Source organism: Pseudocercospora fijiensis (assembly GCF_000340215.1).
Source record: "Pseudocercospora fijiensis CIRAD86 unplaced genomic scaffold MYCFIscaffold_9, whole genome shotgun sequence".
In the NCBI taxonomy this organism is placed as follows: Eukaryota; Fungi; Ascomycota; class Dothideomycetes; order Mycosphaerellales; family Mycosphaerellaceae; genus Pseudocercospora; species Pseudocercospora fijiensis.
The window spans coordinates 499,778-513,073 of record NW_006921540.1 but is presented as its reverse complement, the minus strand read 5'-3'; the positions used below and the strand labels follow the sequence as shown (position 1 = coordinate 513,073).

The 13,296-nt window shown below is 51.9% G+C and overlaps 4 protein-coding genes across 4 annotated transcripts; 1 reads left to right on the top strand and 3 right to left on the bottom strand.

Annotated features, from left to right (window-relative positions):
• Positions 1–391: 391 nt before the first annotated feature.
• On the bottom strand, positions 392–5,634 carry MYCFIDRAFT_58448 (uncharacterized protein; the record flags this gene model as incomplete). The annotated part of the gene is made up of 3 exons (XM_007932410.1): positions 392–2,294; positions 2,380–2,490; positions 2,638–5,634. 3 exons carry the CDS (start codon positions 5,632–5,634, stop codon positions 537–539), a joined length of 4,866 nt encoding a protein of 1,621 aa, XP_007930601.1. The 3' UTR covers positions 392–536.
• Positions 5,635–7,039: 1,405 nt separating this feature from the next.
• Positions 7,040–8,464, bottom strand: MYCFIDRAFT_144921 (glycosyltransferase family 62 protein; the record flags this gene model as incomplete). The annotated part of the gene is made up of 3 exons (XM_007932504.1): positions 7,040–7,351; positions 7,402–7,721; positions 7,771–8,464. Coding segments are annotated over 3 exons (1,326 nt in total), but the record flags the coding sequence as incomplete, so codon positions are not given.
• A 992-nt stretch (positions 8,465–9,456) lies between these two features.
• MYCFIDRAFT_80719 (uncharacterized protein) lies at positions 9,457–10,592 on the bottom strand (the record flags this gene model as incomplete). The annotated part of the gene is made up of 3 exons (XM_007932503.1): positions 9,457–10,152; positions 10,480–10,517; positions 10,580–10,592. The coding sequence occupies 3 exons, from the start codon at positions 10,590–10,592 to the stop codon at positions 9,457–9,459; spliced, it is 747 nt and encodes a 248-aa protein (XP_007930694.1).
• A 1,124-nt stretch (positions 10,593–11,716) lies between these two features.
• On the top strand, positions 11,717–12,712 carry MYCFIDRAFT_216601 (uncharacterized protein; the record flags this gene model as incomplete). Its single annotated transcript, XM_007932502.1, has 1 exon — positions 11,717–12,712. One exon carries the CDS (start codon positions 11,717–11,719, stop codon positions 12,710–12,712), a length of 996 nt encoding a protein of 331 aa, XP_007930693.1.
• Positions 12,713–13,296: the final 584 nt, after the last annotated feature.

The following is a 13,296-nucleotide window of genomic DNA, read 5'->3' as shown; positions in this document are numbered from 1 at the left end:
CCCAAAAATTCCGAAAACTTTTTAAAAACATGAAAAAGTTTCATCCGATGATCCAGACAGACAGGGTATACGTATGTATGTATATACACATGCTTGTCAGCTTGATGAAGAAAGAAAAAAAAAACATGAAAATCCTTCTTCACCACGTGCTTCCTAGGGTATGCAGAAACATACGTTACGAAACATCTACAATCTGCAAAGCAAAGCCCATGTGCTTGCTTGCATGCTTCGTAGCGACGACCATGCACGCCGGCTCCCAGCCACATCGGGTAGGGTAGGGTAGGGCGCAGGGTAGCGCTCGGTTGTTTCAAGCAAGCATGAACCCACCATACACACACGCCAATCTCACACATTATGCAGATCTGTTGTGGGGGCCGAACACCAGGTCCATGGGCTGAGACAAATATACAGCTCTATGTATGTGAAGGATTGCGTAATTGTCGTGCCAAGAGAAGGCATACGAAGCTCTTTTCTTCCACCACTCCAACACACCGGAAGTGATTCGATTCAGCGCTTGCGTGGCCTCTTCTCTCCTCTCATGCGGCAGCGGGTTCGGCCTCTTTCGCCGTCTCGCTGTCGACTTTTGAGTCCGCAGTTTCTGTGCTGCAGCCCCCATCGGACTCGGCTTTAGCAGGAAGGGGTGTGGTCTTGGTATGTTCCTTCGAAGCGTCGGGGAAGACTTCTTTCATGAGATGTGGTAGGAAACGTTCCAGCCTCTCCCACGTCTCGGTCCACAAGCTCTTTTGTAGCTCGGTCCTCTCGTCGTCCTCTTCGCCGCTCGGTGGTGCCACCATGTACTCCCCGCTGCTCATGACGAGGAGAATGTTCTTGAGACTCTCGGGGACCGCTTCTGCAAGGACGTCTTGACTCTGCCCGGAGTTCATCAGTCGGTCCATGATCCCAAGTATCCTTATCCAGAGATCGAGCACGCCCTCCCACTCGCTGAGGAGCACAAGATAGTGGAGGAAGATCTTGCATAAGAGCTGAGCAGCTTGGACTCGTGTGTCGCTCATGCCTACCGGATCGGTTTGGTAGACCTCTGGCTTCAGCAATTGTTGAATTAGAGGGAAGAGCACTTCACCAAATATGTTCGTCCATTCCGTGTGGTCGGGACTCGCGAGGTCGGGTGACTGAAGACATCTCTGCAGGCTGACGAGCGCAGTTTGTCGGATCTCTCGGCAAGGGTTGACGCTTTGCGTAGCCAGACATCGAAAGACCGGGCTCCAGTAGGTTCGCCATGCAGCGTCAGTCTCGAGCTGAGACTGCTTGATGAGTGTAGGTACACGAGAGGCAAGTTGAGAAACAATGCCAATTGCCTTGACCCCTCGTGCGACCGCTTCAGGTTTCTTTGGCTTTTGCTTCTCGGGTGTGTCATCGGTCTGGCCTTTCTTGTTGCGTTGCTGTCTTGCGACTTGCTCACGATACTGCTCAAAACGCGCGCCAACGGATCCGGCGGTTGCGAACGCATTGAGAAGAGGTATGCAGAACTCGTAGTTGTCCGGCGTTACTGTAGCTTTGGCGCCATCTCCAGCGACAGATTGTGCAATCTGGAATACGAGTGCAGAGGCTTCTGGCTGGTTGTGAAGTCGCTCAAGGACTTTCCAGAAGTCAGGCGAAGCGGCGATTTCGTTTCTGAGCTCGACTTGCGGGCCTGAGATGCATCCATACAAGCCCTTCAGAATTGGTTGCGCACACTCTTCAAGCAGATCCTGCCTGAAGCTAGCAATGTTGTGGAGCACGACTGGCGCTCGAATATAGCCGTGATCATTGCTCGCACGTAAGAGTGATAGCAGATAGAACACTGTTCGGCTAAGAGCAACCGGATGTAGGCGGTCGGCATCCTTGGTGACGTTAGAAAGCGCATTTGCAACATCAGGGCCCAGTTCAGTGATTGTTTCCTCGTCTCTCAGCGCTAGAATCGTGGCCAGCTCAAGGACATACACCACGGCTGGATTGTAGGCCGCAGGTTCTTCCCTCGGCTTTGTGCCATTGGCTCGTATTGGTGTGGGAGCTGGCAACTCTGGCTTGACTGAGATGACCCTTGGACTCTCAGATTCGGGCATATGACTCAACAGCGAGAGTGTGAGGCTCTTCAGACTGCTGATTGGCAATTCCGAAACATTCCCCAAGATCTCTTCAAACCGACAGGCATTTATACAGTCCACCGTGGTGAGAGTAGCCTCGATTTCCTGGTCGTTCGGCTCTGGAGGTTCATCGGTCATGACACTGCTGACATAGTTGGTGAAGGCGCTGAAAAGGCCAACCTCGCTCGACTTCTCATTGCGCTCAATGACCTGAGATTTGCATGTTAGCAGATAGCCCTTTGGTGCGTGGAACCACTGGCATCGAGTCATGTTCCACATGTACAGCTAGACTTACCTGTACTGGACTCTGCAGGGGTATCTCCGGCAGATCGAGGTCTCGTGAGATAGAAGTGAAGCTAGTCGGAACCAGAGAATTCACGAAAAGGTTCACGATGATTCGAACAACCTAAAAGGAAAAAGTTAGTCAAGTCCTTCGCTTGTCGAAACAATGTCTCGGAGATTTGTTGACGCCATGCTTGACTCGAGCATGTGCATGCACGTTCAGCACTTGGATGGAAAAGCCGAGAGGCAAAGCAACGAAAAGAAATCTCACCTGAGTCCAGCCATCCCTAATAACTGCTTCATGACCATTAATGATGCGGAAAAGCACTAGCGTTGCCAGCTCGGCCTTGTGGTCCCTCCCGAATTCAACAGCAAACCTGCTGACCATGATTGACTTCCCACTCGCTTGTACCTCAGTATTCAGCTGGGTGCTGGGCGGTGTCTCGGTCGCAAGCGTTGAGATTTTGGCCAAACTCCAGATGATGTGGTCAAGACATTCCGATATGCCATGCTTGGCCGCAATTTGTGCACACTGGCTATAGCCAAGTATCACCCGCTGGAAGACGGCATCTTCAGTGGCAGAGACGAAGACGTAGTTGAGTGTCGAGATTATCGGTCTCCATGTGGCCGCGAACATATCTGCATCATAGATATTCGTTTCGCAGATGACCAAATTCTCGGCCGTCTGAGTCTTCACGAGAAGCTCTTTCCAAGCATGCTCAAATGCATGCTTGTTGTCGTGTTCTTCAGGCAAGACGATCTCTCGACTCTTGATTGCCTCGTAGATCTCTTGCAAAAACTCTGGATCGAAGTTCTCGTTGTTGTTGACACCTCGCAAATTGCGAGCGAAGTCCTCCAGCTTCATTCGGTTCTGGGCCTTGACGTTCGGGTTATATTGGTCGGTATTCAACATAATGATGGCGTAAATGAGAACGAAAGCAGCGTCATTGTTGGCGATGTGCTCTGGCTGAGCAGCCTTCATATATTTCTCGCTGAAGACAGTCACAATACGTTCGATGAGCGGAGATTCTCCTGGAAGTCGGAAGCTGTTGAGCAATTGCCGTAAAGCTTCGTCGACACGTAAATGACCGAAGTCGAAGAGGTCCATGTACGCATCGAGAATGGCTTCATTCGACCTCTTCGATATAAATTCTCCAAGCACCTTCTTGTCGATTCGGGTCGTACCTTTGAGAAACTTGGTGATGGAATGCGGGTCGTTTGGATCCTCGATTATGCCCTGTGCCGCGAGATATGCAATGCCACCCTTCGGACTCTCGTTGAATTTCGTAGCCCCACGAATGATGATTTTCTTTTTCCTCCTCTGCTCCTGAAGCGCAGCCACATCGGGCAGTCCAGCAGTCTTCGGCTCATCGTCCAGTCTCTCAGCGATGAACTGCACATAGCCTAGCAATGAGTCCAAGCATAAAGGCGGCACATTCGTTGTGCTCCATGTCGCAGAGTCTGGAAAGGCATTTCTCGACAAAAGGCCAACCATGTCCATACACAAATTGCTTCGGTCGATTTCACAGTCATAATTGACGAACAGCTCGACCATGAAGCTCGGCATGCGCACAAGTCCGCCAACGCTCTCGACCATGGCTTCTCGGGCGTCAGGTTTCCGCGAGCCGCCTTCCATGCCCAGCTTCTGTCGATCTCGCACGGGCACCGGAGTGGATCTGCCGCTTGAAGGTGCTCCGGGCGATGCTGCGTGAGGCTGTGGCCTTGCCAATGACGGCGCTGAAGGTACGCCCTGATATAGAGATGGCTCTATTCCTGGCTCTTCCGGTATTGCGATCCGAGGATGTAGGCAAGCTACCACGTACGACAGAAAGAGCTCTTGCTGTAGTTTGAGACAGCTTCGACATGTTGCCAAAAGGGTGCCTGCAACTCTGAGCGATTCGTGCAAGATGGCGATATTTTCAGATCTGACCAGCTGAAACAGATTTCGGCAGAGCGTGTCCTTTGCAAGAGACGCCAAACTAGGATGGGTGGCGATGCTAGGACCAGCGACTTCGAGGGCGACATTGACTATTCGTAAAGCCATGACGCGCAAAGTGTCGTTGCGCTGCCTGTCGTGAGGATCGAGAAGGTCCGCAAGCACGCGGAACAGCTCTCTTATGCTTGGCAGTCCATATGGCTTGATTTCCGCTGGCTCGTCGTCTTCTCCCTCACCACTTTTCGAGAGATCCAAATGAGAGCCACTCATATCGGTACTCGGCCTCTCAGTCCCATTCGCCACACCAGGAACCTCTAAACTCGCCTGTCGCATCTTATTCATAGCATCGGGCCCGACGCCATCCGCATTGGGGTCTGAATCAATCCTCGCAGCATTAAGCTCATCCTTGTCGAGCTCGCCCTCCATATCTTCAGCCTCGCCCTCAAATTCGTCTTCCAGCGTCTTCAACCTTGCAAAGATGGTCTGGCACATGGTCACCATACTGATCTCAGCACTTCGTCTCAAGACCTCGCTCATTCGGAGATGACAGCAGATACTCAATGCGCACTCCATCATTTCGCATACACTTTGGTCACCTAGAACTTCTCCGCTCGGGCCAGTGATCATGTCTTCCATGAGCTTCAAGATGCGCAGAAATACAACTTCATCGCTTGGAGAGTTGTCACCTTCGAATCTGCAATGCGTCACGCTACTCGCCAGTAATCGCATGCCGTGGGCGAATCTGGGAGAGTCCTTGTTGATCACCTCGTACGCGAGCAGCTTCGTGATTGCAATGAGAGCCAGACTGGTGATTGGTGCGGTAGTCGAAGAGCTTCGAATGACGTTCAGAAACGGCTCCAACAGCGCATCTGTTTCAAAATGCTGCAAATCACTGCAATGCTTCAACTCGGCTCTCAGCTTTGCGAAAGAGCTCATGAGTGGATTGTCCTGCATGCTCTGTCCCTTCTTGCCGCGCAGTCCCCATCTCGATGTACCTTCATCCTCGCTCCTGTCATGCTGTTTCTTGCTCGCAAATGATCCGTAGTCCTCAACCAGGTCGATTTTCGAACTCGCTCGATTTCGTAGGTTCCCTTCTCGGTCGTGGTTGGTCGCTCTGGAGGATGGATTGGGTCTTGGACTGTTACTTCCACCCAAGATCGAGGAGATGCTGCTATGTGCCCAGCGGGCATGTTTCCGCATTGCGGAGGTGACTGTGATACATTCTGTGACCACCAGCGCTACAGGGTCGATAGCGACAGTTACGTTATGTGCTCGATGGCTCGAAGGGATCGCTTCTGGGAAATCCGGTAGACTTTTGCCCTCTGAAGCCATTGTAAGTGGAGGCCCGAACTCCACAAAGTCGATTCAGAGATTGGTGACTGCTGGGTGACGCTCAGAATTAAATGAGTCGTGAGGCTGCGTGGCTGAATGCTAGAGGTGCAGCACGCGCGGATTGTGTCAATGCGTCATTTCTAGTATCGCCAATCTGTCCAATTTTTCCAGACACCCGCAAAGGCCGAGAGAAGGTGGCACGATAGTGAATGTTTTCCTATACAGCTGGCCTCGAGAGAGAGTACGAGGTTCCGCATCCGCGGAGGCGGATCATCCCGAGCCCTAGAATACGCGCCTTCACAAAGGAGATGTTCTGTTTTGTTTCCACAACCCTTCATCGCAACAAACATGAGCCAGCTAAGTGTTTCTTGTGAAGCATAGCGGTCAAACAACCAAAATGTCCCCGTCTCATTCCCTTCTACCAAACATATGAGAAACGTTGATGCGAAGCCGCCGTCAAGGATGAGTTGCTGACATATGCCACGGGAGATGATATCTTTTCTTTGGTATTGCAACGGCCATATGTGTGGTCTCGCCAGAGTATGCATACAATGTTCCCACCTTGGCCTGCCACTTTTCAGGCGGCCCCATTGAACGCCGAGCACATCACTTTGTATGCCACAGCTATCCTCTATCCATGAAGCCGTTCCACTTCAAACCACGAACGCCGACTCCCTTTGCGTGGTCAAGCCATCATGTGTTCACTGTGCTCCTCCCTGAACATGCTGCCCATGATGACGCCTTCGATGTTCAGATGTCATCGCTTGCAGCCGGTGAGATCCTCCCGCCACATCTCTCTCCCTGCCTTGGCTCGTACACAGGCATGATTTGTGGGCTGACTTGGCCATGTCCAAGCGCTCCATCTCGGAGCGGATCTCATCGCTTGATCACGCCTTTACCAGGCACCATCACCATCAGTGCGTCGCTACCCTGCAGAGCAAAAACGCCCAGAGCTAGTATGCATGGCGGGAAATCAAACACACTTTCGAATCAACAGAGATGGAGGAGCAGAAGAGCAGAACATAGCAGCAATGGGCTCAGCACTGTTGGAACCTTCCCAGCCTTTTACCGATTGGCCAATTCCTTGTTGTCTTCTCAGGGTTCGACTTTCTTCGCCGCGTTGTCGCCCTTCGGTTTTGCAGCTCCCTCGCGATTCGCTCTTGCGATTTCCTCAGCTTTGGCTGCAGGAGCCTTCTTCTTGTCGTCGTCTTGCACTAGTTGAGGTTGCGCTTGTTTGCCTACCTCGGGGATCTCGTTTTTGCCGTGCATCTTCTGGGCTGCACCCTGCTCAACTTTTCTGTTCCAAGGCGAATTTGTCAGCGAACTTCTTGCCCCTATCACACAACATCAACCACGTCAACTCTCGCCTCTCCCTCAATCGTCACTCTCGTAACAGAGATCCCACTTACACTTCGCTGGGAGGTGCCCCGCCAGCCTTCTTCTCCTTCTCGCCGTCTTTCGCTTGCTTTTCGACGGATTCCTTCTTCGATGTATCGCGAATGGCCTCTTTATCTTTCTCCCATTGGTCCTTGCCTGCTTCGAACTGGTTCTGAATCTTCTCCATCCGTTCTTGCTTCTGCTTTTCTTCTTGTTCGCGTTGCTTGCGCTCCTGCTCCATCTCCTCCATGTGTCGAATGTCGTCCACACTGGGCTCATACAAATGCCAAATGGTGTAGTGTGGCAGTCCCACGACCGAGAACTTCATTCGCTTTGCCATCTGATGCTGCATTAGTTGTGCTTAGTAAGTGAATCTTGCCGTCCACTCACCTTGCCAAAACCTTCAGTCTCGGCGTGCTTTTCGAAACTGAAAGCTGGGAAATGCACGCCGCTTCTGAATACCTTGGCCTTCGCCAAGATACTCACACCACCAACGCCATCTATCTCCATCTCCATATCTGGATCGCCGTATGGGTCACGAAGGTAAGCCAAATGCGGTCTCCATGTTGCATACTCTGCGTAGCCCTCGACAATGACGGCGTCTTCGTCAAGCGTGTCGGCCAGGGCGAGAGCAGTCTCCGACTCCTGCCAACTATTCAGGTCGTATGGCTGCTCTCCACCGAGCCAGTCTGGCAGCGGCCTCCACACATCTAGAATATTGTCAGTCTCTGACCAAGGTCATGCTCCCTCAATACGTACTCGGTACGATAATGTCCTTGTTATGCCTCATGAGGTCTTCCAAGATCGTGTAAGGCGCAGTCTCCACGTCAACATCCCTCCAGTATACCCAGCTGTGTGTTGGTCTCAGAGCAGCGCTCAACAACCAATTGCGTGCTTGCGCCATGCTCTTTCTTCGGCTTGCTTGTGCCGCAAAACCGTGTCTGCTCTCCACGTCCTGATTCACGGTCTGGCCAAAATCCTTCTCAATCACCGAAATCTCTCCAAATGCCATTTTTCTGTCTTCCACTTCTTGAAGCCCTTGTAGCATTTCCGACAAAAGCTCCAACGTGTTGTCCTTACTATCGCCAACCAGGAATGCCAGGTCGATGAGGTTGTGTGGGTACGTAAGGTTTCGCAAGTGGGAGAAGAACATTGGCAAGTGTGGTGCGGCGTCTCGTAAAGGTGCGCAAAGTAATATGCGCTCTTCTCGTTCCCAGCCCCGACTTGTGCCTCCAACATTCGATAAGTCGTAATACCGCACCGTTTCAATGTTGAACTCTTCGCCCGTCGAGAACAGGCCAAGTGAGAGACCGCCGAAGAGCGCGGTCAGTCGTAAGGAGGGGAAGAAAATCCATAGTATCAGCACAAACACAGTAACTAAGCCGCCGACTCGTATCAGTGTCCCTCTCCGTCGTATCAGCATGATCCGTGACGATCGTGGTTGATATCTGCAGTAGGAGTTGTTAATAAGGGCTCTGAGCTGAAGATGGCGTGGAATGAGAGCGAGGCATGAACGCAGCTCGTATTCGCTGTTTCCCAAGCCTCACAGCTCTCTCCCGCCAACTCATCTGATCACTCACTTTTCATATTTGTCTGGCCGTATACTAAAGCCAGTCTTCCCCGAGCTCCCCATAGGATATGCTCCACCACCGCTCGTCCGTGTTGGGTGGCCATTGGCATTGTATCCAAGCCGGTTCATCTTCCCCTGGTGGAATGGAAGCATGTGTGCCCGCAGGCTGAGCGCAAGTCCGCTCGGGAAGTGCTAAGGCGCGCCCTCTTCTCAATTGTACTTCGTGAAGGTCGGCGGAAGTAAGATTGTTGTTCGGAAGTTGAGCCGTTGCTCACGTTTCTCCCTGGCAAGACCGCCCTGGACTGGCTGGCGTAGCTATCCAGGATGCGGGAAATCTGTCTGAAACGTGTTCGGTCGCTGCCGCTGGCTGTGGTATTGCCGCACGTGATAAGGAGCGGACCTCAAGACACTGATAGAAGAAAAGGCCTTGAGGATGGTGTGCGAGGGCGGTCGCGTCAGCGCATTGATGTGGAGTTTCAAGATGATGTTGCTCCAAAAGTTCCCAGGAGTCGGCTGTTCAAAAGTCTATATCGCGAGACCCTTGCAACTACGCTACAACCAGGAGTGGCAGGAGATTCGGAGAACCAGCTATCCCTCGCATGTCAAGGACCAATATCCCCTGTCCAACAGAACAGGTACTCGCGATGACTTCCACGCTAATTATCTACAGTGCCAGTAAAATGCTAATCAGCTTACATGCATCGTTACACAAGTGTCGACATTTAAAGAACATCGTAGCGCAAGCCACAGCCGCCGCGCGGCTCGCCTGCAGTTTGAATGGTCGCTGATCAATTATGAAACTTTGGAAGAACGAAAGAAACGGTGAAGATTATGTGTTGGTCTGACTTGAATTTGGGTTGAAAGTATCATGTTCCTCAAATTGAATCTCTCAGTGAGCCTTCACTCAGTAATGGCCCAACCTTGGCCGCCTGGTCGCGAAGTTCGCCGTCACCACCAGCGCCAACAGAGATCTCGACGAAAGCAGAGCCCTCATGGCTGGTGAGCTGTGAAGTGCTGTCATGGTAAGGCAGCATGAAGGTGTCGACGGGGATCTGCTCGCTCTGAAGCACATTGCGGGATTGTGCCACAACCTCGCCTGCGCAGAAGGCGAAGAACTCGTCAAGCGGAGCGTCTTTCTCCTCGCGGCATCCGCACACAATACTGTATGCCTTGGCGAGAATGGACCCCTTGCCCTCGAAGAAATCTGCACGCCAGAGGATCGACAAGCACTTGGAGATCGATTTCTGAGTGTACGATGCGAGCAATCTGTTGTAGAACTCGCGATATGCCATCCAGGAGCTGGGCGGTAGCTTTGGCCTATGGCAAGGCCACTTGCTCCTTGATAAAGCATTCACGTTGCCATCTGCACTGAGAGTGGTTGTCGTGAACTTCTCAGGAAAGGTGTCGAGGCTTGGGGTGAAGAGGCGAGAGATCTGCGGCATCTTGTCCTGATCGCCATCCTGTGGCGGACTCAACTGCCATCCCATCCGCTGCAGATACTCTTCTGGCGGAATGACGCCGATGAGTGGTGCGCAGAGAGCGAAGAACTGAATCTGATCTCGAGTCAGCCACTGTAAAAGCGAGATTCTCAAGAGTAAATCGATGCAATGAGAATTCTCTCAGATAAGCCGTGTTACGCATGCCCACCCGCCGGCACCTCGCCTTACTGACCATAACGGGCAGCAAGGTCCGATGCTCTGAAGTCCGCATGATAAAGCTACATGATCAACTTGCGTATCACATGCTGCAGGAAACTCCACAACCGATCATCCTGTCCAAGCCGAGGCATGAAAGTACGGTATAGGGAGGGTGACTCGGCGGATCTGGCTACCGAAGGGTTCGTTGAATGGATAGACTTGAGTCATCTTTGTGTAGGGCAGGTCGAGGAAATTACTTACCCTCCGTGCAAATCGCGCGCCGGTGATGTCCGCGGCCGCTATCGCTCGTTTGGAGCAGTCTCATTCGTCGAGATGAGCGAGAGGCTTCTTTTGACGGTACCTCCAGCGCTCATGAGTGCCATGAGCAGACATTTCTGCCGGCGTCATGGATCTTGATAGCCTTTTCAAGCATCTGGGAAGGCGTTAGCCATATGCGCGCAATGCAGCTGAAGTATAAGCAATGTATTGGTGTTGTCTGGATCAGACAAGGTTTTGGTAAGATGGTACAAATATCCACATTGTGCTTCAGTAGCAGAACTGGACGAAACCAATCATCATTGAAGACGAAGTGACGAAAAGCGAGGCGTTTGACATACCTTTCGGCTTGCGAGATTAAGCCCGCAACGAGAGCTGGTTGGAGAGCAGGAGAGGCGCAATGCCTGTTTGCAGTGTCAATGCGTGCTTTCGGGAGCCGGCTTTGAAAATGCAGTGCGTGTTGAGTGCAGGATCAGATGGTGATGCATGTTTTGTTCTTGGATCATGAGAAATCTCCAGAACGGTTGTGATAAAATCATCAAAGGAGCGGGTGCAAAGGGCAATCAAGGACTTACTGCTCAAGGACCTCGGCTCTGAGATGGCTTCTTGGTCCCGCCGTGCTGTGGAAAATGCTAGGTCTCTGAAGTCGCAGCATCAGCAGGACCAAGAAGCCTTCGTTTTGCGAACGCGATCCATGGTGTCGAGGCTGTTGTTGGCCGCCGCGATGACTGGGCCTATGTTGCGATATGCGAGAGCATCTTGGCTGCCAGTGATAGGAAGCTTGCGAATGGTTGACGTTGGTGTCGTGGTGAAGGACGGAAGTGAAGTCGGAGCCGCGAAGCAAATTTGAAAAGGAAGCTTTGACTTTGATGCCAAGCATGCGGCTCTTTCCGATTTGACTCGTTCTTGCCGCGATTTTTGTCTGGCTATGAGTCCTTCAACAACTTTCAACATGAGCTGAACATCACTTGGAAACTCGTTGCCGAGGCACGAGTGACACATATCACAAGGTACGTCGCCATTCCGATTCATTCCCTGCGTGAAATGATTAGAAACACATGTTTAATCAATCTGTCAATCCCCTGACCTCTGGAATGACGATAAAAACTGCTATGCTCTTTATGATATCTGTCTTTTTGCTACACACTTTACTGCACAGACTCCAGATCTGAGTTGTTCTGACTGTTCATCAGAGATCCATCCATCCAATCTCTCAAATACAATGGCTGCCAATCACACCGAAGTCACGGAGCCGATACCAATCTTCAAAGTCGCCCATCGATTCCTGCTTTACGATGTGAACCACGTCACATACCTGAGGCGCGAGCACAACATCAGCGGAGTTCTCACTGGCACTCTGCCTCAAGCAGCACAACAGAACGTCTTCCTGGGCTTGCCGCTAGAGCTCATGCCCGAAGAAGCTCGCCTGCTCGTCGAGAAGGAAGTCGCTTACGTTGTTGACGATACCGAAGAACACAAGCGCAATTTCTTGGGAAGGGGTCTCGGCGCAGAGGAGCGAAAGGCCTTCCAGGCCGCACTGAGGAAGCAAGGGCAAGCTGCAGCGCAAGACGCCAGCAAGAAAGCCGACGAGAGAAAAAAGGCTGCGTTGAAGAAGCTTGGCGAGAAGACTGGAGATTGGAACGACATTCCAGACGATATGTTCGAACCAGGTCCACGTCGGGGCAAGAAGGCTGCCAGGGCAAGACCAGACCCTGCTCGGCCTGCGAGTACCAATGGTGACGATGAGGACGAATCACTCTTCGCATCACCAGCTAATTCGTTTCCATCAAAGGCTATTCGCGCCCCTTCAACAGCTAGTACGAATTCAGCTGAAGTTGAGCCGTATCCTATCACGCCAACGACCTCGCACCCACCACTGCAGACAAAGAAACCCAATACGAGCGAGCTGCCTGCGGTCCCATCTTCATATCCTCTGTACAGACATCTGCATCAAAACGGCTACTTCATGGCTCCCGGTATACGCTTCGGTTGTCAGTATATGGCATACCCGGGCGATCCACTTCGGTTCCACTCCCACTTTCTGTGCAATGGCATGGACTGGGACCAAGAGTTCGACCTGCTGGATCTGGTTGGAGGTGGTCGTCTTGGCACGGGAGTCAAGAAGGGGTTCTTGGTGGGCGGAGAGGAGAAAGAGGATAAATCAAGCAAAAAAACCGGCGATGTACGAGCATTCTGCATTGAATGGGGTGGCATGTAGCGGTAAACTCGCTTATTGTCATCAGCGCCATCGGCTTGGCGGCGTTGTGAACGCTATCTACGTACCTTCCAACACGCACCATGCCAGTCCGCCTTGACCTTCTCAAAATCTCCCCTTCTGCTCCTCAATTCCTACATCAAACTCACAGCTACCCACCTCAGTCAAACCAACGATATCCAACCACTTCACATGCCCACGCCCCTTTGAGAAAAATCTCTCAATCCGTCTTCAAACCCTTCAGCCACTCATACTTGCCGACTGTCATCATCAAGAGATTAAACCCAAGATCCTGCGCAGCCATGCCTCGGAGTAGGAGACGTGAAGTACTCGTCATACATCATCACGTATCAGAGGTCTATGCTCATCTGGAAGACTTTTAAGCCATGTTACAGCATCGACTATGATTTGTTTTTCCCCCTCGAAAAGGAGGCTGCTGCTGGGACTTTTTTCTGGTGGCACGGTTTGAGTTGGAGGTCGGTAGTCTAGAGTTCTGGGCATCATTCAGCTATAAGAAGGGTGAAGTGGGGGATGACCAGTGTCTTGTAGGTAAGGTACGGGAAAATTTGGCGGTCAGCTTGAGATTC